Source organism: Apodemus sylvaticus, chromosome 6, assembly GCF_947179515.1.
Source record: "Apodemus sylvaticus chromosome 6, mApoSyl1.1, whole genome shotgun sequence".
NCBI lineage: Eukaryota > Metazoa > Chordata > Mammalia > Rodentia > Muridae > Apodemus > Apodemus sylvaticus.
This window is the reverse complement of record NC_067477.1, coordinates 71,023,023-71,048,694: the sequence shown is the minus strand read 5'-3', so window position 1 is coordinate 71,048,694 and position 25,672 is coordinate 71,023,023. Positions and strand designations below refer to the sequence as shown.

The following is a 25,672-nucleotide window of genomic DNA, read 5'->3' as shown; positions in this document are numbered from 1 at the left end:
CCCTACCTACCCTGAAAACTTAAAAAAATATTCAAATCATTCTATTTACAGAGCTTCTATTTGTTTGTTATATGACAACCCCTTAAATTTAGATTGTTTTTTCATTCGGGATTTCTACATTCAGTCTCAGAAACAAAAAAGGGGCCAGACATTGTTATTCTTCCCATGGGGCTGTAAACTCCTCCAGCTCCTCTGGACCACCCTCCAGCTCCTCCACTGGGGACCCCGCACCCCACCCAGACGCCCCAAGACTCCCAGGGACTAAACCATCAACCAAGGGGCACACATGGTTCCAGCCAAAAATGTGGCAGAGGAATGCCTTGTCGGCCATCAGTGGGAGGAGTGGTCCTTGGCCAGGTGAAGGCTCAATAGATTTCCCAACAAAGGGAAATTGAGGTGGGGGAGGTGGGAGTGGGTTGAGTGGAGGGGCATATATGTGAAGGCAGGGGTGGGAGGAGGGGTTGGGGAGTCTTTGGGGAGGGGGAAATCGGGAAAGGTTTTACCATTGGAAATGTAAATGAAAATTATATTCAATAAATAAAATTAAAAAAAAAAAGAAAGAAAAAGAAAAGGGGCCAGGAGAAGATTTGGTGTTTATGAGCATTTCTCTTCCGGAAGACCTGATATCGGTTCCCAGGACCCACATCAGGCCGCACACAACTGCCTATGACTCCAACCCCAGGGGACCTGATGTCTGCCTGCACAGGTCCTCCTCTCACACGCACACACCTACACACGGTCTAGAGGTGAAGATCAGTGAGGTGTTGAAGGGGATTTCTCCATTGCTCCACGCATGGGCTTGATCACACTCTCTCTCTCTCTCTCTCTCTCTCTCTCTCTCTCTCTCTCTCTCTCTCACACACACACACACACACACTCACACTATAACATATATATAATATATAGAACTGTTTGACTTTCTAAGAACAGTGCATTCATATAACATTAGGATGACTGTGGAAATAAAGCTAGACAGCGAACCCCGATGGCCTAACAGGAAGAGCACACAGCTAACCTGGAGACTGGAGAATTGCTACTACTTCACTGTGGCCTCTTTCTCGAGCTTTATCCAATGGTGTTTTCCCGTCTTCATCTCTGAGATCCGGATTTGCACCATGCCGTAACAGAGTCTTATAAAAAAAAAAAAAGCATTTAAGTATTCATTTAAATACAACATTTCTTATATTATTCAACTCTACAATGTAAAGATTTTCATTTCTCTGGAGAGACAGCTGAGCAGCTAAGAGCACTTACTGCTCTCGGAGGATCTGGGTGGGATTCCCACAATCACACGGTGGCTCACAACCACCTGTAATTCTACTTGCAGGGAATCCTATTCCCTCTTCTGATCTACAACAGCTCCTGAACACAGTGGTACACATACATACACTGAAGCACAAGAACACATACAAAATAAAAGTATGAAAATAAATTTTAAAAAAAATTTAAAAAGGCTTTCCAGAATCAAAAAGGCAGATACTAATACAAACCTCACCTTGTACCTATCATCTTAAAAGCAGATGTTTATATCTCAAAAAATTATGAATGATTTCACTTGGTGATTTACCATCCCTAAATCAAGATACACTCAAATCTGACTCTGTCACTTCTTCAAACTCCTCCCAGTTGTTACCTTACAGAAGTACTGCTTGCTTTATGATCGGCAATCAGCCTCAGCATGTTCTATACAACATCACTTACCAATTCTTTGACCAAAAAAATGCATCAAGATTTGTCTCTATTCTCTTTTTCCTATTAAATGTTTTATAGCCTCATGGTGAGTCTATTTAATCAAAATGGCTCAAACACTTTTTATAATGATGGAATCAATACAATTTAAAAATAGCTGAAACAGAGTAGACCCCAAATGTTCGATGCTAGTTCTGATCCCCAGAATGGGGGTACAGGGAGAGAATTCTCTCTAAAATGAAGACCTGCTTTCTTTACTATTACTTAAGTACCAACTGGACCTTTCTAAAATCCAGCAGTTCAAACTGCTAGCCTCTGAGAGTGATGAGCCTGTCTTTCTCTAGCTAGAAAGAAAGCCACCCACAAACCGTTATCAGAACCTGCACCATGGTCTAAGTAGTCACAGCAGCTATCACTCCAATGCCTGATGTGCTGACTACCAATGCATTAGATTCTTTCAGGTTCTTCCAGTTCCAACAGTAGTACAACCACTGTACAGACAAGGCATCAAAACAAACTCAGGGACATTTTGTACATGGGCTGAAACTTGGATCTAGTTGCACCTGGACTAAACTTTTACTATACCAAATTATCTCAAATAAACAGACTCGAGTCCCATATGACATATCTGATAGGAACATTTTCATTTACCCTCTAAGTTTTTTATTATTATTTTACACGTATGGGTGTTTTGCCTGTAAGTGTATCTGTGCACCATGCTGTATGACGCCCCGAGAGACTGTCAGATCCCCTGGTATCACGGTGTCAGATAGTTGTGAGCAGTATGGGTGTTAGGAATTGAACCTGGCTCCTCTGGAAAAGAAACCAGTGCTCTAACTGCTGAGCCATCTCTCCAGCTTATCAATTTCAATTTCTCAAAGTATAGAGAGGAATCTCAGAAGTGAAAGATACTATACATTTTTGCTTAAAAAACACTGAATCTAGCTGGGTGGTGGTGGCGCACGCCTGTAATCCCAGCACTCTGGGAGGCAGAGGCAGGTGGATTTCTGAGTTCGAGGCCAGCCTGGTCTACAGAGTGAGTTCCAGGACAGCCAAGGCTACACAGAGAAGCCCTGTCTTGAAAAAAACCAAATCCAAAAAAAAACCAAAAAAAAAAAAAAGAAAGAAACACTGAATCTATTTTTTTAAAAAACTAATTAAAACCAGTTATAGAGGAATTGGGAAGAACAGATGGGCCGCATGGAGGTGTACACTTATCAGAATGAAATCTTTTGCTATTCTAATTTCTGAAACATGTAGTTGTTAAAATAATACTTTAACAGCATGGGGCTATTCAGACAGCGAAGGTGAAGGCGCTTGCCTGAGCTCAGTCCCCAACACTGACATGACAGGAGACAACTGACTCCTGCAAGGCCATGCGCACCATGGTATACACATGTGAGTATGTGTATCACACACACACACACACACACACACACACAAATACACACAGCATGGTATACACATGTGAGTATGTGTACCACACACACACACACACACAAATACACACAGCAAGTAACTAAAGATAATTTCTTTTTAAATCCGGATTTTACCTTTGCTACTTGAGGTCTTCCAAAACATGCAGCATAGTGTAACGATGAGGACCTTTGGCCTCTATTAACATCAGCGCCCCTCTCACAAAGAAATTCTACCTGTAATATGATAAAGAATAATAAAGTTGCTCTACTAATATTTCAACACTTTAATTAAAACACCACCTTTCATTAGCTTACCATTTCCTGAGTTCCAAACGCAGAGGCCCAGTTTAATAGAGTCTGACCCACATCATCCATAAAATTTACTTCAAAGGCTAAAAGTTAAAAAAACAAAAAAGTCTTTTATTTTTAGGCCAATAACACTCTACTTTTCTAAAGTTTAACCAATTTTTAAGATTGATATGAATATTTTATTATTGAGGTCAACTACAAATAATCAGCAAACCTAAGGCCATCTAAGAAAAAGAATTATAAAACTTTAGATTAGTCTAGGCATGGTGGCACACACCTATAACCCTAACAATCATGAAGTGGAGGCAAGAGAGTTGAGAAGTTTATGCCAGTCTACTCTACATTCTCAAGTTCTAGGATAGCCAGAGTTACAAAGTAATTCTGTTGAGAATTAGGGGAAGATGAGGAGGTATCAAATAATTGATGAATTACATTGCTTTAAACACTAAAAATAAATGTGAAACAAGAAAGGAAAAAAATTGGGGGCTGGTGACATGGCTCAGGAGTTAAGAGCACTGACTGCTCTTCTGAAGGTCCTGAGTTCAAATCCCAACAACCACTTGGTGGCTCACAACCATTTGTAATGATATCTGACTCCCTCTTCTAGAGTGTCTGAAGATTGCTACAGTGTACTCACATATAATAAGTAAATAAATCTTTTAAAAAAATGGAAAAAATCATGACACTCCTTTAAAAAGCTCTCATCAACCATCATAACTGTCTTACATTCTTAACGCTAGGACTTAAAATCTGTATTAAATTCCATAATAGGAGCTGGAGAGATAGCATGGAAGTTAAGAGCACTTGCTGTGCTTGCTAAAGACCAATCAATTCCCATCATCCACCTACATAGTGGCTCACAGCCACCTAAAAGCCCAGTTCTAGGAGATCCAACTTCTGACCTCTAAGGGCACCACACAATTATTACCACAATTGAACCTGGCTCCTCTGGAAGTGCATATACATACATGTAGGCAAACGCCAACACACTTAAAAATTTAAATAGGTAGATTATAGACAGACAGAGACAGAGACAGAGAAGAGAAGAGACCAGGAACCTTTCCTTCAGACTTCTGTCAACAAACCCACACTGAAGCATTACCATGTAACAGGCTGATAATTATGCAACTATACATCAGAGGGGAATATCCAGTTAATAGTCAGCTTAGCACAACTGCTAAGCATATTGCCCAAATACTGTCAACTAGAAATATCCTATACTTCTTTAAATTACGGTTTTTGTTTATCTGTTTATTTAATTGGTTCTTTTTTGTTTTTTTCTTTTTGTTTTTAAGACAGGGTTTCTCTGCGTAGCCCTGGCTGTCCTAGAACTTGGTATAGACCAGGATGTCCTTGAACTCACAGAGATCTATCTGCCTGCCTCTAGGACAAAAGGTGTGTACAACCTGGCTATGGTTTTTCTATTTAACAGAAAACGTTCTGACCTCCCGTATCAATCGCATCTATGAGCGCATCAGTATCTTTACTCCGAATACAGTCTATGAGCTGCCGGTGGGAGCGCTCCCCAGAGCTGTCCAGTCTCCGCAGGCCTGGGATTCTGCCTGTAGATCCAGCACTAGACTTAGGCAAAGCCTTTCGTCCTTCAAATAACAGCACCAGGAGGAGGTCAACCAGACGCATGGTGTCCAGCACACATCTTTCATCACCCTGTAATGCACTTTCTATTGAATCTGGAAGCTCTGACCTCAGAAGATCCTAAAAAGAGAATGGGAGAAAAACAACTAATATATTTGCCATTATACAAAAATACTTTTTTTTTAAAAGGTCAAAAAACAAAAGTTCAAAAACATCTTCCTTACGTGTGTTACTAGCGGAGAGCCTCTGCAGAGTGTCGAGAGGAGACTCACAATTGTAGACACCTGGTTACTCAGTTTGGAATCTGCAGCTGTAGAGGGGGCTCCTGTGGTACTGCGACCTGGCTTGCACGCTGAAGACGGTCCTGATACAGTACCACCAGCAGCTGCCATTCGAGATAACAGCTCCTCAGTTAATCCATGCTTGGCCAATGGAGCTGGGTCCACTCCACGACGAGTAAATCGGTCAGCTAGTGATGCAAAACACCGCAGCGCTCCATCTGAAACCTAATGGTGTAGAACAATGTAAATAAAACTTCCCTCTAGGGCTGGTGAGATGGCTCAGTGGGTAAGAACACTGACTGCTCTTCCGAAGGTCCTGAGTTCAAATCCTAGCAACCACATGGTGGCTCACAACCATCCGTATATAATGAGATCTGACACCTTCTTCTAGTGTATCTAAAGATGGCTACAGTGTACTTACAAATAATAAATAAATCTTTAGGTCTGAGTGAGCAGGGTCAAAGCGAGTGGAGCCAGAGTGAGCAGAGGTCCTGAGTTCAATTCCCAGCAACCATATGATGCTCACAACCATCTGTACAGCTACTGTGTACTCATATGCACAAAGTAAATAAATAAAGCTTTAAAAAAATTCCCTCCAAAGAGCTAGCATCAAGTCATCTCAATACAAACACCAGTGGAAGACAGCTAGAACAAAATAATAAAGTGTGTGCCTATGGGGATTGGAACAACAGCTCCACAGTCTGCTAACTCCAGAATCTGAGAAAGTTACATACCTGTCAAAGGCCTGTTTCCTCACTGTTAAACAGTTTAAAAATACTAACTATAAACTACTGTGTCTACATAGAGGTAGGACATATACAGGATGTAAATAGTAAAAACTCAGAAAAATTAACTTATGTGCAATTTGCCAAGATAATCTATGAATGTAAGGTGAGATCTAAATTTAAAAAGGCATAAAAATTTTAGTTTTATTCTCTAACATGGTAATTCACAAAAGTTTTCAAATAATATTATATAAATACTAGGGTTATTTTACTCTGGTAAGATCTAGCCTATTGTTTTCAGTAAATATTGCACAAAATTAACAAAATGTGACTGAATACAAGTACAGCTATAAAAATAGCATTCTCCTAACATTTAAATTTTAAATGTATTACTTTCATAACTAAATGTTTTGTTTTATGCCTCATTCTGCAACCCTGTCTGGCCCAAGTGCTTAGTATGTAGACTAGCCCAGCCTGGAACTCAGAGATCGGCTTGTCTCTGCTTTGAGTGCTTAGGATTAAAGGCCTGCACCACCATGCCTGCCTTATAACACATTCCATTGCTCTCCCAAAGACTTGCAGTATAGAAATATTAGATAAGTAAATCCAATGAAAAGCTCAAATTCTAATGTATCTAAATAAAATGTTCTAAAGAGGAAACATTTAAAGTCCCTTTTGAAAAGTAAATGTATACAATAGTAATTTACTTACCTGATGATCTTCATGTTTTAATAAACTAGATAGAGACTCTACACAAATTTCTAAAGAAGAATCCTGAGGTTCCATTTTGCCACAGAGTCTCGATACCACAGCCATCGCAGAGTGTAATGTATCTTTATGAACCAGGTGTCCGCTGTCACGAATGAAGGTGAGAACACAATTCAAACCACCAGCCTCAAACACTGCTCCTGACTCACGCGTGCATATCAGTTCCAGCACCTACAACAGTGACACAAATTAATAGAGGACAGCAACATTAAATTGAACCTGTCAGAATCACAGAAAACCTAACAAACACTCCAAATTCAGTAACTACATTCAAACAGTAAAACATGTGAAATTAAGTTTTATGTCAACCCAATTTTTATTTAGCCCAATATAAAGAATGCATTATAGCTGGGCGTGGTGGTGCACACCTATAGTCCCAGCACTTGGGAGGCAGCAGCAGGCGGATTTCTGAGTTTGAGGCCAGCCTGGTCTACAGAGTGAGTTCCAGGACAGCCAGGGCCACACAGAAAAACCCTGTCTCAAAAATCAAAAAAAAAAAAAAAAAGCATTATAAATGCAACCTATAATCAATAAAAAAAAAAATAACTGATATAGACCAGGTAGGGTGATGCATGTCTGTCATGCCAGTATTTGAGAGACTCAGACAGGAGGATTACGAACTTAAAACCATCCTTGGCTGCAAATGAGTACAATGCTAACCAAAGCAACATGGGGATAAGAGAAAAGAAAAATGTAAGCCAATATATTAAACCTCACCTAGATCCAAGCTTAGATCTCTAAATAAGTGATGTCACTGGTAACTGTTTCCTGGTTGTTTTCAGGAACGTTAAGCAAACACAAACCTGACTTCAGTGGGCATAAGAAGTACACCTTTTGCTACTCTTTCAAGGGACTGGCTTTGCCAGGAAGGGGCTGAACTGGAATCAATAATCAAACAGGGTCTTCGGCCTTTTTGTGGTTGTTGTTTTTTTGTTTTTGTGGTCCTTTTGGACTATTGGTTGTTTTTGAAGTAGCAAACTACCAATAATGGTTTACAATATATACCTTCCAATACTACAAAATATTAATTATACAACAAAGGCAGCAGCATAGCTTCTGGCAAATAAACTTTTCAGAAGAAAATTAAGAGGCAGGGAGTTCTCTGTGATTGTGAGACCAGCAGGGGCTAACAGAGTGAGACCCTGTTTCAAAACAGACAATCATAAAAATGAAATCAATCACAACCAAACTTACAATATAGAGCATCATAAAACATAAATTCCTGGACTCTCTAAAAAGGATAGTGTCTAAGGAAAAGAAATAAAAAAAAAATATCAAGATTTAATCCTGAATATTTTTTTCAGTCAACAAAACAAACATTTGGAAACCAGAGTCTACCAACTATATACTGTATATAACAGACTCACTTGATTTACATAAAATACTGACATTGTAGTTCGACAGAGTATTATCATTCTTAGGATGTATGTGTTAAAATATTTATATATGAGTTGTGATGAACACAACTAACTTTCTAGAATTCAGAGAGAAGGTGGGGGGGGGAGGAAGGAAAAGCTGCCAACTGGCAAACCTGAGTGAGCTCAAGATGTCAGCTATGCTATCATTTCAACCGTAGGTTTCCATTTCATAAAACAGGCTAGAAATATACTCAACTGGTAGAGCACTCACCTGAAATGCTCAAAGAGCTAGGTTTATAAACAAAAAAGGAGAAAAAAGAAACTTTTAGTTGGCTATAGTGGACGCACACCTACTTTCTCAATACCTGGAAACAACAGGCAAAAGAATCTTTTGCGTTCAACGCCAACATGCCTACATAGCAAAACCTTGTCTCAGAAACCTCAAATAGGGAACTGAGATAACTCAGCTGGTAAATTTAAGGCCAGTCAAAGCTACACAGCAAGACCCTGACTCAAAAAATACAAAATAAAACAACCTAAAAGTATTCATTAAATATTCCTAATAAACTACTTACTTGGTACTGATACTTTTAAAGCTGCATAAAAGTTATAGTTATTCTTACAAGCAGTGTGTGTGTGTGTGTGTGTATGTGTGTGTTTATCTATGTGTACACATGCTCACACAAATGCAGGTGCCCATGGAGATTTGAGACATTGTATCATCATGGAGCTGGAATTACAGGTGGCTGTAAGCCATCTAATGTGGATGCTGGAAACCAAATTCTGGTCCTTTGCTCTCATAATTGCTGAGCCATCTCTGTGGCAACTAAAATAGTTTATTCATGAGATGATAATAAAATAGCTAAGTCGACCAGTTCTAAAACCAGACTTCCTAATCTTCAAATCTTTGCTGTCAGTACTACCTGTTCAATGTACTGATTTTTTGCATCTGTAAAATAGCTATGATAGTTCTGTGAGCTATAACACTCACAGAACTACCATGATGACTTAAAAGTGTTCAGAAGATTGCCTGTACTGGTGCTAGTATTATTTGTCATGCTGAACTTTGTTACTATTTTTATATACAATAACTCTGGGTAAAAGCATGAATAACTTCTCTCAAGTGCTAGTGACTACCAGAACTAAAAAACCCCCAAAGCAAAGCAAAAAGCACATCTCTACCTACTGCTGTCATCCAGAGATTTCATTTCTCAACCCTTAAAGAAACCTTTGATACCACAATGGTTATCATTTCCACTGTTCTCAACCACTCTCAAAGAAAAATTATGACAGAATTTTACTTTTTCAGTAAAGTGTAATTTTTTCATAATACTTACCTTTACACACTGTTCAGCTAAATCTCTGCTGGTCCTGTTGTTAAGTTCAACTACTACCAAGCGATTACAAAGTGCTTTTATAGCTCCATCCACACCTACAATCCTCCGGGTGCATTCTGCAGATACATCCAGGTAGTATGTTATGGCACGGGCTGTCACCTCTAAGACATTGTCTGGAGCACTTTCATCAAGGAAAATTTTGCAGAGAGCTGGTAGGAAAGTACGAGGTGGACATCTACAATGAAAGAAATCAGATTAGGATTACTAAACAAAATATTAACAGCATTATTTTCAATATTATATGTAACATTAGGTAGTATTTTCACATTATTTTGTTTCCTCTACAATATTCACACACAAATTTCATCATTGGGCAAATGCCATGCTGGAACTGTTTAAAGCAAAAGCACTAATTTGAATTGTTAATCTCCAAATAGTTAAGTATTCCCTGTTACTTAAAATAAAACCAGTGCATATAACATTTAATGTATCTCTTTATTTCAAGATCAGGTATGCGTGCATGTGTGTATATCTTTGTATATGTTCATGTAGGTGAACATGTGCCACAGTGTGTATGCATGCAAGAAGGTACGCACATGCCACAGTGTATGTTTGCAAATGTGTGAGTGTGTGTATGCATGCATTTAGGTATACACATGCCAGAGCTCAGGAGTTGAAAGTCAGAAGACATTTTGTGGGGATTGCTTCTCTCCTTCCTTCCACCATGTGGGTCCAGGGGTCAAACTCAGGTCTTCAGGCCTGGCAGCAAGCACCTTTCCCATTAAACTACCTCACCAGCCATGGTCCATGTTTTATATAAGCAGGCGCCTCTTTGAAACCTCAACAACTTGGTTAAAGCAGAAAATAACAGCTCTGTAGTCTTTCTAAGCCTATTTCCTCATTAGAAACAGTATCTAAGTAACACCTATTTTACATGGTCATCATAAAGGAGAAATTAAACGTTAAAGTTAACTCAGCACCTTTAGAATTTACTCCAGCAACACAGCTGCTCTGTCAAGGGGTCACATCCAAAGACCTTCTGAGTCTGTGTGATCTGATTACACCTATAATCCCAGGAGACACAGGCAAGGAGATCTCTGAGTTCAAGGCCAGCCAGGTATAGAGAAACTGTCAGGTAAAGAAAAGCTTAGGACCAGGCATGGTACTGCACGGCTTTCATCCCAGCATTCAGAGGCATGAAGATCTGAGTTCTAGTCATTCACGCTGAGTCAAGGAGAAGAATGGCAGTGTAGTGCAGTGGGCAGTGCTTTGCAGCGGGCAGTATAGTGCAGTGGAGTCTGGCCATTTGTTCAGAGGCAGTTTTTGCAGAACAGTTTTGCAGAGACAGGTTGTAGAAATAACAAGTTAGACACAGGTAAACACAGACCAAGACAGAGAATAAGAAGGAGTCACAAGATTAGAACAGATTGCCAAAATTAGAGGCCAGGCAGAGCAATTCAGTGAGAAGGTAAGAAAAGTCAAATTGAATCAGTGAGCTTAGCAAGGAGTTTGGGCCAGAACAGCTAAGTTGAACCAGCGAGCCAGAGTTCAGAAAGAACTAGAAAGGGTGAGCTTACTTAGCAGTAACCTCAGAGACAACCTCAGAACTCCAGTTCAAATGTCCATTGTGGACTCTGCAGGCTTTACACATGCATATGGTACATAGACATGCATGTAGGCAAAAACATTCATTTATCTAAAATAATTTTTTTTTTGGTTTTTTTTTGGTTTTTTGCTTTTTTTCGAGACAGGGTTTCTCTGTATAGCCCTGGCTGTCCTGGAACCCACTCTGTAGACCAGGCTGGCCTCGAACTCAGAAATCCACCTGCCTCTGCCTCCCAGAGTGTTGGGATTACAGGTGTGTGCCACCACCGCCCGGCTCAAATAATTTTAAAAATAAAAACCACAACCGCCAGGTGGTGGTGGTGCATGCCTTTAATCCCAGCACTTGGGAGGCAGAAGCAGGCAGATTTCTGAGTTCGAGGCCAGTCTGGTCTACAAAGTGAGTTCCAGGACAGCCAGAGCTACACAAAGAAACCCTGTCTTGAAAAACCAAGAGAGAGAGAGAGAGAGAGAGAGAGAGAGAGAGAGAGAAATCACAACCAGAATCAGTGAGGTATCACTAAAATTCCCTATTTTGGGGGGCTGGGGAGATGGCACAGCTATTAAGAGCAAGTGTTCTGGCAGAGGACTGAGGTTCAGCTCCTAGCATCCACATGGTGGCTCACAACCACTGGTAATACCAATTCAAGGATTTGATGCCCTCTTCTGACCTCTGCAGAAGTACCAAGCATGCACGGACTACTTGTTTCAAGAGAAAAAAAGAAATAGAAATGCTTAGCATAAACTTACTGTGGTGCTTTGAATGAGAAAGAGACTCTTGGCGCATCTATTTGTATGCCTGGTTCCCAGCTGGACTGTTTAGGAAGAACTAGGAGGTGTGGCCTTACTGGAGGAGGTATGTCAGTGGGGGTGGGATTGCAGGTTTCAAATGGCAATCAGTTAGTCAGTCAGTCAGTCAGTCTGGCCGTCTTATTCCCTCCATCCTTCTCTCTGCCTACCGCCTTGTTGTTCCACTAGCATGCTTGCCTACCTGCTGCCATGTTTCCCACCATAATGACCCTGGATGACCTCTAAAACTGTAAGCAAGCCAATTAAATGCTTTCATGTATAAGTTACCTTGGTCATGGTGTCTTTTCACAGAAAAAGAACAGTAACTGAAACATGTACTTAATAGGGAACAAGGGGCTTTGTTAATTTAGAAAATGATGATGTGTGTTCTCCAACAAGTGAAGAACAAGATCAAGCACTGGGAAAGAACCAGTTTAAACAAGATAAGGCTAGGACTATGCCTAGCACTAGAGCACTGCCTATCCGGCATGCACATGACCCAGGCTGGGTTTGACACCTATAATTGAAAAAAGAAAAGAACAAAGCCCACAAAATTTTAACCCTGTAGAGTCCCTAATTTTGAGTGTAATTAACTTTATTTCTGAGGAACAAATAAGCCAACCTAATGTGCTCTACACAATAAACAGTTTATTTTATTATAGACCACAATGAACATCTACTTTGCATACCTTGTTTTCCCTTTTGGTTTTCTGAGACAAGGGTTCACTATGTAGCCCAGGCTGGCCTGGATTTAACCGTGGGCTGAAATCCCAGGGCTCCAGAGCATTCTTCATCTAGGCTTTTTGCTCATGAGATTTTAAGTGAAAGCACAAAACACCTGTTGTATAGTTCATTTTTTTTAACATGGAAATGTTTTTCTTTCTTTCTATCTATCTATCTATCTATCTATCTATCTATCTATCTATCTATCTATCTATCTATCTCCATCTCTGTGTCTCTGCCTCCTCCCCTTCCTCTGAGACAGGGTTTCTCTGTGTAACTGTGTATGTCCTGGAACTGTATCTGTACACCAGGCTTGTCTTGAACTCAAGAGATCCACTTTCCTTTGTCTCCCAAGTACTAGGATTAAAGGTGTGCACCACCACACTGGTTACTGTTACCTTTCGACACTAAGGCATTAGGAGTATATTCATATGCATTTAAAATTACTAATTTGGGAGACAGAGGAGATGGCTCGGGGGTAAAGTGCTTACAAGCATGAGACATGACTGCAGATCCAGCGGCACCGAGGAGGTAGAGACAAGGCCATGGGGACCCCCAGAGCTCAGTGGCCAATCAGCAGGCTATTCTTGAGACTCCGTCTCAAAAAACAGAGAATGCCTGGGAAGACTCCCTACATAAACCTGCAGTTTCCATATCCATGTGCCCTTCCTACACATGTGAACACACCCACACACCCACACACACCACACCACACACACACACACACACACACACACACACACACACACCACTAACATTTTTAAAGTTATTTATTTGATTTTATGGGAATGTCTGTGTGCAGGCCAGAAGAGTTTAGGAGCCCTTGTAAGTAGAGTTATAGACGTTATGAGCTGCCATGTGGGTGTTGGGAATTGAAGTACTGTCCTGTGGAATAGATCCAGTGCTCCTAACCATGGAGCCATCTCATACAGGCTAGCTGAAAGGACTATGCTAGATTAAAATCACACAGCCCTAACGCAGTGAGTAATGCACATTCCTCCCTGCTGCGTACCGCGGGACTTCCCAACGCCATGCTGCCTCTGCACAAAACTCTCTGGCTCCTCAGTTCTTGGCTGATGGATTTCTCTCTTAGGTTTCTTTCTTTAATTTTACTCGGTTGCATAAGGTGATGAGGAAATTTCTTGCCCTCATTTTTAGAAAAACCCATCCATGGTTGTTGATAGATAATTAAACTTCAGCTGTATTATTAGTCATCTAGTACTTGAATACTATCTACAAAAGCAAATCCTTCAAATATCACCCCTCATTTCCTGACTACAACCACAGTTCACCTTCTGTGGTCTGAATCCACTGCTAAAAATACACTAAACAACGTTTGCTTAATCAGGAAAACTGACCTCACTACAAGTTTATGACCTCACTGTAAGTTTATGACCTCACTGTAAGTTTATGACCTCACTGTAAGTTTATGACCTCACTGTAAGTCACTGTTGTACCTAAAACTCCCCACTGTCTATTGCACATCATTTTTTAACACATCATTTTTGCTTCTAGCTTCTCCATTCTAATCTAAGAGTTCATCCTCTTCTCTCCTATTATTACTTTTTAAAGATTTATTTATTTATTTATTTATTTATTTATTTATTTATGTATTTTTTTTTTTGAGACAGGGTTTCTCTGTGTAGCCTTGGCTATCCTAGAACTCACTCTGTAGACCAGGCTGGCCTTGAACTCAGAAATCTGCCTGCCTCTGCCTCCCAAGTGCTGGGATTAAAGGCGTGTGCAACCACCACCTGTCTTAAAGATTTATTTATTTAATGTATTTAAGTACACTGTAGCTGTCTTGAGGTACCAGAAGGGGACATCAGATCCTATTACAGATGGTTGTGAGCCACCATGTGATTGCTGGGAATTGAACTCAGATCCTCTGGAAGAGCAGTCAGTACTCTTAGCCACTGAGCCATCTCTCCAGCCCTTCTCGTCTATTATTATTTGACTGATTTTGTTTATTTTAATGTGGATATGTATCTAACCCTAACCCTAACCCACATACCACAAGGCTCACAAAGTGAAGAACTTGCTCATAAAAAAATAAATTAAGACCTTGTTCAGTAACCATAAAGCTCAGGATGAATTATCTATCTAAACAAGGCCTCTTTGAAAATGCTAAGAAATGCCTATCTCAACTTCAGACCCTATCAGGGTCTCCCACTAGAATTAGCACAGATATATTATGTAAGTACATCTAAGACACAATGCCTGCTTTATGTCTCTATAGGTCCAAATTTCCCTCACAGTCAATGTCAACTAACCAGAAATCCTAAACCTGAGAATCATTCTCTTTTTCTCCCATTCCCTAAAATTACACAGCCAAGGAATCAGTTGACTCCTATGAGCTACCCTTGCTACATACAGCCTCAGTCTTTTGCTTCTCTCCATTCTTTTAAAACTCTATCACAGGACCATTTCATCCCTTAGACATCCATATAAAAATGTGCCTAGCACTAATGCTGAGAAGGATATCCGTGGAGGTGAAGGAAGCTATCTGGTACAGGGTATCTGAGGGGAGGAGGGCAATCACGCAAAGGAACTGATCATAGAAATATGCTAAAGATAATGGGAGTTAAACTGGGTCTCTAGTAGCTCATGCCTATAATCCAGCATTTGAATGGCTAGAACAGGAAGGAGGGTTTTATGTGAGTTTGTGTCCAGAAAGAGACCCTGTCTCAAAAGACTATTTAAAGTGGATTGTGGAGAGCAGAGGAGATGGTTCAGCATTTAAGTCTTGATATGTAAGCCAGACAGCTGGAGTTTGGATCATCAAAACCCACATACATGCTGGTTGAATATGAAGGCTAGCCTGTGATCCCAGCCTGGATGGAGGAGACTAGATCCCTGAAGTAAGCTAGTTCTAAATACTAGCCTTATAGGTGAGCTTTGGCTTTGACTGGGAGACCCTGCCTTAAAGAATGAGGTAAAGAGCCACTGAGGAAGATTAGCAGCATCAACATCGGGCCTCCATCTGCAGGAAGGTTTTTAATATAGAAATGAACAGAAACTAAATATTCAAGTCTTAAACTTAGACCTCAAATGGAGGCACACACCTGTAATCCCAGCACTCAGGAAGTGGAGGTAAAAGAATCAGGAGTTTGAGACTATCTTGGCTTACACTGTGAAATCAAAGCTAGCCAGGGTTACACAAGAAATTGCTGTCTCAAGAAACAAAACTTTGTGACCACAATGGTATGAAAGCAATACATATTCAGGAGAAAGCCTAATGCAGTTTTGAATGCTGACCTTTCCCTGGGCTACAAATATCCTCTCATGATCTGCAGTGGCATCCTGCCACAGTAGCTCCCAGGCAGCCAGGATGCCATGAGGGTAAACAACCCACACCACACAGTGTATCCTTTCTATCAAAGACAGTGAGCCCAACGAGGGCTCTCTCTCCCTTCTCTTTTGGGACAATTTACCAATTACATCATATTGCAAAGTAAGTTGTCACCAATAGAATGAGACAATTGTCACCTAAGTCAGGAATAAAAAGTGAAGGCTATTTTGGCCATGCAGACTGGCTAGCTGGTATGGGTTCAGCATACCCTTTTGCAAGCAGATTTTGCCTTGCTGAGTAACTTTCACTCTGACAAGAGATTTACCCATCTTATTACCCCATCTTAAGTCAAAGAGTGCCTATCAGTCACAAAAAAATACATTTAAACGGTGGCTATCAGTAGTGTAAACTTATTAGAGCCTTCACATCCACAAAAAATTACTTAACTCCAAGACTCTGAAACAGTATCCAACAGCAGACAGACTAGAATAGAGGTCAGAATATAAATAGTAACATTACAAAGGTAGATTTCAACCTTTCTTTTCTTTCTCTAAAAACAATTTAGTGTGTGTATATGTCATAGGGTTAGATTTACACATAGTATAATCTATATAGCCACCCAGTGTGGGATCTGGGAACTGAGCTAGAACCAAACTCTGTTCCTTGCAAGAGCAGTACACATTACTAACCACTGAGACATCCCTTCCTCCCCTGTCTCTTCTCTCCCACAATCTGGCCTTGCTTATAGCTTAGATCTGAATGTCCCCCAGACATTCATGCATTCAAAGCAGACTGCAGAGCCGGTTCAGTGATAAGTAGTCTTTGGGAAGTAAGGCCCAGTAGAGAAAGCTGGGTCATCCCCGGCAGGCAATAGCAGGATATAAGGCTCTGCTTCTTTCCTTTTAGCTTCCAGACTGTCACATGGTGGATAGCTTTGCTCTATTCCAGGATCCCTGCCACACACCCGAAAGCAACAAAGCCAAATGAATACATACTGAAACACTTAAAGCCATGAACTGAATCTTTCCTTTTAAGTTGTTCTCAAGAATTTTGTCACAGCTATAGAAAGCTAACACACTGTAGAAAGCCATATGCCAAAATTGTGGGGTGACTCCTCGGGGGTTTCCTAATCTGGCCCCAGAGCTGGCTCCAGCACATGCTTCAAAACCCCTGGGACCTAACAAGGTTCCTGTGATCCAAAGAGCCTGAGAAAGACCCTGTTACCAGGTGTTCTTGTTACCTCCCCACACCTGTTTTCTCATCACTTCCAAGGGGGGAAGGTAGTCCAAGTACACAAGCAAGAGTCAATACCAGCCATGAGAATGGAACGGAGGGTGGGGCAAACCCACAGCTAAAAACTCGGACTTTGCTTTCTAGAAAGAAGACTAAAAGAGCTCCTGGGAGCTGAAGGGTTAAAAGATGGGGGAAAAGAGAAAAAACTAACAAAGGAATCCCTAGGAGTCTAGAGAGATGCACTTGAAGCTCAAGGTTCATTCCTATGTTCAATTCCCAGCACCCACATAGCAATTCACAACAATCTATAACTCCAGTTTCCAGAGAGGATCTGGTACCCTCTTCTGGCCTTCCTGGGTGCCAGGAACACACATGGTGCACAGATGTGCATGCACATATAAAATAAATAAAACTAAAATGGGAATGTGAAATGGCTCAGCAGTAAAGGCCAAGCCTGATGATCTGAGTTCAATCCTTGGGCCCCAACATAAAGAGTCTCAGAGTCTCAGAGTCTCTCTCTCTCTCTCTCTCTCTCTCTCTCTCTCACACACACACACACACACACACACACACACTTACTTTAAAAAGTGAGCCAGGCAGTAGCACATGCCTTTAATCCCACACAGCATCCAGAAGGCAGAGGCAGGAGGATCTCTTGAGTTCGAGGCCAGCCTGGTCTACAGAATGAGTTCCAGGATAGCCAGGGCTACACAAAGAAACCCTGTCTCAACAAAACAAAACAAAACAAAACAAAACAAAACAAAATCATTTGTTAAGTATTTTAAAGAAAATTAATAGAGAAAACATTCAGACATGTGAATTTATTCTTTTATGGGCTGTACTTTAGTTAGTTGCTTAGAATATTTGCCTACTAACCCAATAGCACAAAGTTATCTTACATGTTCTTTTAGTCTTATTGCTTTTGTGTCTATAATTTTGCATCATTTTTATATACTATATGATGTGAATTTAATTTACTTTTGTTTTTTGTTTGTTTGAGGATTTCTCTGTGTAGCCCTGTCCCAGAACCAGGCTGTCCTCGAACTCACAGAGATCTTCTGCCTCTTGAGTGCTGGGATCAACAGCATATACTACCACTGCCCAGCATAATGTCTCAGTCCCATGGAAAAACCCTTAGGCTGGTGGTGCAGCTCAGTGATGGAGTGCTGAATTATTTGTAAGGCCCTGGGTTTCATTCTCAATACCAGGGGTGGGCTGGGAAAGGGAAGGGGAATTATCCTTTTCCCACTCAACTGTCTTTGGTTCATTTGTCAGAAATAAGTTCTCCAGAGCTAATACAGTGGTAGCATCCTGTAATAGCAAGTTCCAGGCTACCCAGTGGTACATAAACACTGTTCCAGGAAAATACAAAATAAAAGTAATTTTTTAAAGTTCCTCATACATGCAGGTGTCTTATCTCTGAACTTTTTTCTGTCCCACTGATCTACCTGTTTTTCTTATTGCCATCAACATCCCTTTCTTGATTGCTACAGCTCTACACTAACTGGAGAAACAGTCCTCCAGCGTTTGCTGTCCTGTTTTGTTTTGGTATCTTGGAAACAGGGTCTAACTGTGAACACAAGCTGGCCTTGAATTCAAGATCTTCCCTGTCTTAGCCTCCCAAATGTTGGGATTACAGGTACAGCTTATCACGGTCAATTCTTCTGTCCATTTATTGACTAGACAGTTTGGGTTTTTATGTTTGGTTGGTTAGTATTGTTTGAAACAGGGTTTCCTATACAGTTCAGGATTGCCTCATACCACCAATGTAGCCAAGGATAACCTTGAGTTCCTGACCCTACTCTCTCCATCTCCCAAATACTGGGACTACAGGAATATGCCACCATGCCTGGCTGTGAGTCCTCTCTATGTTCCAAATACTAATGCCCTTTAAGACTTTTAATTGGCAAAGAATTTCTCCCATTCTCTAGGTGGTCTCTTTACCATGGTGACCAATTCCTTTATTGTACAGTGGTTTACTTTTATACAATTCTATTTCTTGAAATTATTTCCTGAGCTACTGGAGTTTTTTCAGAAAATCCTTGCCTATGCCTGTAACTTTAAGCAGTTTATCAATAATTACAAGTATGTCCACCCTGTGGCCTGATGTAGCTAGGGCAGTTATAATTGTGGCTTAATGCATTTATAGATCACAAAGTCAAACATCTCAACACCACTGTTATTAGCTTCAGAATTTCAGGCCTTCTGTTTGATATTCCATTTAAAGTGACTTTTGTTCAAAGTAAGAAAAATGGATGTAATTTCACTCTTCTACATGTTGAAAACCAATTTACCAGCACCATTTATTAAAGAGAACATCTTTTTTCCAATGTATGTTTTTGACAATTGGGTCACAAATTAGTTAGTTGTTTGGATAGTTCGGCTTGGTTATCAATTTGACTGGACCTAGAAGGGGACTTTCACTTCTGGATCCTCTGGTCTCTACAGTCTACACTGTCTGCTTCTTTACCAAGACCTTACTGTGCTTGTCATTATGGCTCTGGAGTAGGATTTAAGCTCAGGTGCTATAGATCTGCAGCCTTGCTCGGTCTGAGTAGGAATACTCTAGCTCTTAAGAGTCTCTTTCCCAGACAGTGGTGGACCATGCCTTTAATCCCGGCACTTGGGAGGCAGAGGCAGGGGAATTTCTGAGATCGAGGCCAGTCTGGTCTATAGTGAGTTCCAGGACAGCCAAGCAGATACAGAGAAACCCTATCTCGAGGAAAAACAAAAAACAAAAAACAAAAAAAAAAAAAAAAAAAAAGAGTGAGAGAGAGTCTTTTTCCTACTCACTGAAGAATGAATGGCTTGGGAATACTGCCTGCACCTAGAGATCATCTCCAGTAATGCAGCCATTTTCCCAACAGAGCCCTGCACGTCTTCAGTATTCTAACTCTACATTCACAAGTCTTCCACCTCTTTGCTTTAGTACCAGGTTCTTGTTTTTTCTTTTGAAACTATTGTTAACGAAAGTTCTTACCTTATTTCTTTGGAGATATTTTAGCAATCTATGAGCTACTTCCTTTATTAAGAGTAAAAAACAAAAAACAGGGATAGTGGCTACAATAATGGCTCAGATATTAAAGGCTACACTTATAGCCAAAAACAGAGGAGGAAGAGGAGGAAGAGGAAGAAGAGGTGGAAGAAGAGGAAGAAGAGGAGGAGGAAGAGGAGAAGGAAGAAAAAGAGGAGGAGGAGGAGGAAGAAGAGGAGGAAGAGGAGGAAGAGGAGGAGGAAGAAGAGGAGGAGGAGGAGGAGGAGGAAAAAGAAGAAATAAGAGGAAGAGGAAGAGGAAGAGGAGGAGGAAGAGGAGGAGGAGGAAAAGGAGAAGGAAGAGGAGGAAGAGGAAGAGGAAGAGGAAGGAGGAGGAAGAGGAGGAGGAGGAAAAGGAGAAGGAAGAGGAGGAAGAGGAAGAGGAGGAGGAAGGAGGAGGAAGAGGAGGAGGAGGAAGAGAAGGAGGAGGAGGAAGGAGGAGGAAGAGGAGGAGGAAGAGGAGGAGGAGGAAGAGGAGGAGGAAGAGGAGGAGGAGGAAGAGGAGGAGGAGGAGGTAGAGGAGGCAGTGGCAGCAGCTGCAGCATCATTCCTCCCTTGGAATCTTCTCCCACTTTCTAGAGTTCTGATTTTTCCTTAATAAACCTAAAATAATTTAAGCCCTATGACTGAGCCAGGCCTGGTGAGACACACCTTTAAAGCTCAGGAGGCAGAGTCAGGCAGATCTCTGTGAGTTCAAGGCCAGCCTGATCTACACAGAAAGTTCCAGGACAAACAAAAAATCTTAATGAAACACATTATTACATATGAATGAAAACACTACAAATACAATTATATAAATGCGAAAACTTTTACATTTTCAACAAAAAGATAATAAATTTGGTTTCTTAACTATCCTTTAGTGTGGGTATTTTGAGACAAGGTGCACAGTGTATCCAAGCTGGCCTCAACAAGCTATATAGTTGAGGATGGTCTTGAACCTTAAAATAAAGTATACACACAAGCTGCCTGCTTAACTTTTGGGCATTATATGCATTTTCTTATTAATCCATAGTCCCTAGTCACAGAAGGGAACCAAAGTAACTCCACTCCCTGTTGGGGAAGTGAGGAGACACAAACAGGGTTAATGTGGAAAACCCTGCACCTTCCTCTAGCACCTTCCCAAGCAGTGCCAGACTCAGGAAATATTCTGCACAGGAATGTCAAGAGTTAAGTGGAACATATAGTCAATAAAAAAGAATGTCTACATTTAACTATTTGTAAGGGGCAATGAATTCATAATCCAGTGAAAAATTCATAAATATATTAAACAGTAGTCACACACAGACTACAGAAGTAGTCTTTAAATTGACCTACTAACTTTAAAAAAATGAAAAATTCTCTAAAGGTCAATAATAGTATTTTACATCTGTAACTCTGGTTAGCTTAGAGAGGGCTCACTGGCCAGGAAGCCACTAGCAACTACATGAATATATTTCCCCATACTAATCCAAGATATAAACAATCCTTTTAACCTCTTGCCTCAAAGAGAGAATACAGGTCAGACTAAAATGAGTCCAGCATCTCACCACTGAACCTAGTCTGTTCACCTCTTTCTGTAATTATCTTTAACCAGTACATCTGAAATTTGCCACCCAATAATTTGTTTGTTGTTTGTTTGGTTTTTGTGCCAGACTTGGGGCATTGCCCTGTCTAGCCTCAAACTCTTGGTGATCCTTATGCCTCAGCCTCTCAAATGCTGGGATTACAGGTATGTGGAATGTTCTGGTGAATTGTCTTTCCTAATATACCCAGAAGCATATTAGGAATGCAGTTTGGGGGATGGGGGGTGGAGCGATGGCTCAGCGGTTGGAGCCCTTGTTGCTGCTAGAGGACCCAGGTTGATTCCTAGCGCCCATGTGGACTCAAAGGTGTCTGTATGTTCGTTCAGCCCCACAGAATCCCATGTCCTCTCTGGCCACTAAGAACACCAGACACACACATGGTGCACAGACATACACGCAGGCAAAACACTCACACATATAAAATAAAAATTAAAAAAAAAAAAGGACTATTGACAACTGACTCCGAACGATGTTATAGCAAGAGCCCCAGGTGACTCACTGTGAATGTCAGAAGCTAAAGCTCAGGGCTGGCGCTAGAGCTCAGTGCGCAGGTCTGACTGAAGACAAGGCCCTAGGTCTGACCCCAGAACTGCCTGGACACGAGCCGATTCACACTGGGGATCCTTTAGTCCCTGACCTACCTCCTTTCCTCTTACTCAAAGAAGCTTTCCATAAGTTCTATCTCCACATCTTCATCCCGTGACTCCTCAGGCCACTCAAATCTGCCCTCATTGCCAGCACACTTGGGAACGAGGCTGAAATACAAAGAACACCTTCCAGTCTTCACTCTACTGGACCTTACTGGGGCTCCATCAAACTGTGCTTTCTCTTCCTGAATCACTGTTTCTGTGCACACACGTGCACTAATGATGTAGGAACAAGGCAGGATAAAACTGCTGAAACTGGTGTCCCCACCGTTAACCCCAGCACTTGGGAATTCAGCTTGATTTACAGAGTGAGTTCCAGGCTAGCTAGGGCTACATGGTGAGAACCTGTCTCTAAAACAAACAAACAAACACCTGCCGGTGCTCTGTCCTGATGAAGACAGCAGCTAAACTACAGTTAATGCTAATAACTGTATCCTTCGCTGTAGGAACTAACATGGAAACGAAGGCCAATCTCAAAGAATAACTCTGATGAAGTATAATTTTACTAAATCTGAACCCTTCAGATATCTTTTTAATATTTTACAAAAAAAATCTGAAATAAGCACAAAGCATGTCTACAAAAGCAAAGAATAGTAGCTTGTCAGTGAAGATGCCCGTTCAACCGTCTGAGAACTGAATCAGTGGCTATTTTCTTGCAGGAAAATTTTTACTCAAAGAACAAACATATTATACAGGCTCAGAATCTGGCAAACAGTTGGTAAGATGGTTAAGCAAGCAAAGAAACCTGCCGCCAGGCCTAATAACCTGAGTTCAATTTCCAATAACTCACGGATTCCAACCTCTGCAAGACTCACTGTGGAGAACGCGCGTGCGCGCGCACACACAATCACTCAATCAATAAAATGTAATAAAGATATCTGGAAAACATTTTCTCAAAAATTAATGAAGTATACATTTTACTGCAAGTAAAGCAATTAATACAGGACTTATTACCAACTATAAAAACATTCAAGCTTCCAAGCAAAAATTACAGAATATATTTGCCACAAAGAGCTGGCAGCATCCTAATAAAGATGTTTTTTGAAATAAGTAACAAATGTAAGTTTTTTATACTGTTAGATTGAAATATGTCAACCCAGTGGAAAGTATTTTCCACATGATCAATGAAAGGTTTATAAAGTTAAAAATAGAGGCGTCATTCACTTAACTAGAAGACACATCAAGCAGGTCTGATGGCTCAAGCCTGCTATCCCTGCTTTGGAAGGCAAAGCAGAAGATCACAAGGTTCCAGACCTGTCTAGGCTAGAGTAAATTCGTGGCCAGCGTAACCTATTGGCGTAAGACCCCATCTTCACATGCCACGTTTTTTAAAAGGGGCTGGGAAGCTGGAGCACAGCTCAGTTAGAAGGCTACCTGCCTAGACTGTACAAAGCCCTGAATCCAATCTTTAGCTCTACAGAAGCCAGACATTGTTGTGTAGACCTATGATCCCAGCTAGACTCAAATGAATCTGGGGAACTGAGAAATGTACATACAGCTTATTTTAAAATAACCCCTGGCAACCCTCCGGCATGAGCTTCCCACACTTACATATGTCTTACTTTTTTTTTTCTGAGACAGAAACTCTGTCTCATTGCATAGTCATGGCTGTCTTGGACCTCACTCTGTAGACCTTGAACTCACAGAGCTCTACCTGCCTCTGCTTCCCAAGTGCTGGGATTAAAGGGATGTGCCCGTCCACTATGATGTCTGTCTGTCTCATTCTTCTCCAGAACATCCATGCTTAAATTTGTTAAAATGTCTTTTAAGGGCTAGAGAAGTGACTCCATGGTTAAGAACAGTTGCTTCTCTTGTAGAGGAGCAGAGTTTGGCTCCTGTCTGTAACTCCTGCTCTAGGGGATGGACCTCGTCTGGCCTCTCAGAGCACCTGTACTCATACCCACATACCCACAGTCAGACACACATATCTTCAAAGATACATCCACAAAATGGCCGGAGAACCTGAGTTTGATTCCTGAGTCCCATGTAGAACAGAAACAACTCCAGAAAGCTTGACATGTGCATTTGCAGCACAGACAAAGACACGCACACACACACAAATATAATTTTCCTTAACTAAAAAAGAAAAAAAAACCAAAAGCTGGCCATGCTGTCATGGGTTTATGTTCCCAGACTGCTAAGCTCTGTAGAGACGTGGATAGCTTGAGGCGAGCCAGCCTAGTCTAACTGGCAGGCCTCATGCTCCACTGGGAGAACTTGCCTCAGAACAGGATGGGTGGGGCCAGGGAGCTTGCCTCACACCTGATGACCTGAGTTTGACCCCCAGAGCCCATATAAAACCAGGAGAAAAACACCTCCACAAAACTGTCCTCTGGTAAATTCACACCATGGTAAGTCAGTACAGGCACCACCGGTGCCATATATACCTACTCCCAATAATAACACTTAAATTTAAAATGTGGGCAGCTCCTGAGGGCCTCCGTAAGTACCCACACCCCCACAGTGTCTCCTGAAAACTCTAACTCTCTTTGAGAAGTCTATTTCCAAGCTTTAGGTGTATCCTCACAAACGCCTTCTTTCTGCTAACCCTCATGCTTAAAAGTGCTATTTTAAAGTCTTCAGGCCAGGTATGGTGGCACACACCTTTAATCCCAGTACTCAGGAGGCAGAATAGGCAGACCTCTTTCTAGTTTGAGGCTAGCCTTCAACATAGTGAGTTCCAGGCAGGACTACACAGTAAGATCCTGTTACAAAAAAAAGGGGGGGGAGGTCCTTAGCTGTGACTCACAGCATTGGAGATACGGAACCTGAAGAAGTCACCTCCTGTAGCCAGGCAGAAACCCTAGTGGAGTACAGAGACACCAAACCAACCAAAAAACATTCAGCCCAAAATTTATCCTGTCTACAAGAAATGCAGGAACTGAGGATGGAACAGAGATTGAGGGAACAGTCAACCAATAACAGGCCAAACTTGAGACCCACCCCATGGGCAAGCACCAATCCCTGACACTATTAATGGTACTGTTTTTCTTGCAGACAGGAGCATGTTGTCCTCTGAGAGGCTCCACCCAGCAGCTGACTCAGACAGATACAGACGCCCACAGCCAAACAGTGGATGGAGCTTGAGGACTCTAATGGGAAAATAGGGGAAAGGACTGAGGGCTCCGAAGGGGATAGGAACTCCAGAGTCAACTCACCTGGACCCTTGGGGCTCTCACAGTCTGAACCACCAACCAAAGAACATACACAGGTTAAACCTAGCCTTCCCTGCAACGTATGTAGCAGATGCCCAACTTGGTCTTCATGTGGGTCCTGAACAACTCGAGCAGGGTCTGTCTCAAAAGTTCCT

General features: G+C 41.4%; 1 protein-coding gene across 1 annotated transcript in view; it reads right to left on the bottom strand.

The window, feature by feature from the left end:
* Hectd1 (HECT domain E3 ubiquitin protein ligase 1) overlaps positions 1–25,672 on the bottom strand; it is a 92,582-nt gene that overhangs the window by 59,325 nt on the left and 7,585 nt on the right. Inside the window, exons 3-9 of the mRNA XM_052185887.1 lie at positions 9,482–9,716; positions 6,730–6,957; positions 5,237–5,518; positions 4,862–5,132; positions 3,423–3,499; positions 3,243–3,341; positions 1,016–1,130 (exon numbers count right to left, since the gene is read on the bottom strand). Coding sequence (XP_052041847.1) covers positions 1,016–1,130; positions 3,243–3,341; positions 3,423–3,499; positions 4,862–5,132; positions 5,237–5,518; positions 6,730–6,957; positions 9,482–9,716 — 1,307 coding nt within the window. The remainder of the gene's footprint in view (positions 1–1,015; positions 1,131–3,242; positions 3,342–3,422; positions 3,500–4,861; positions 5,133–5,236; positions 5,519–6,729; positions 6,958–9,481; positions 9,717–25,672) is intronic.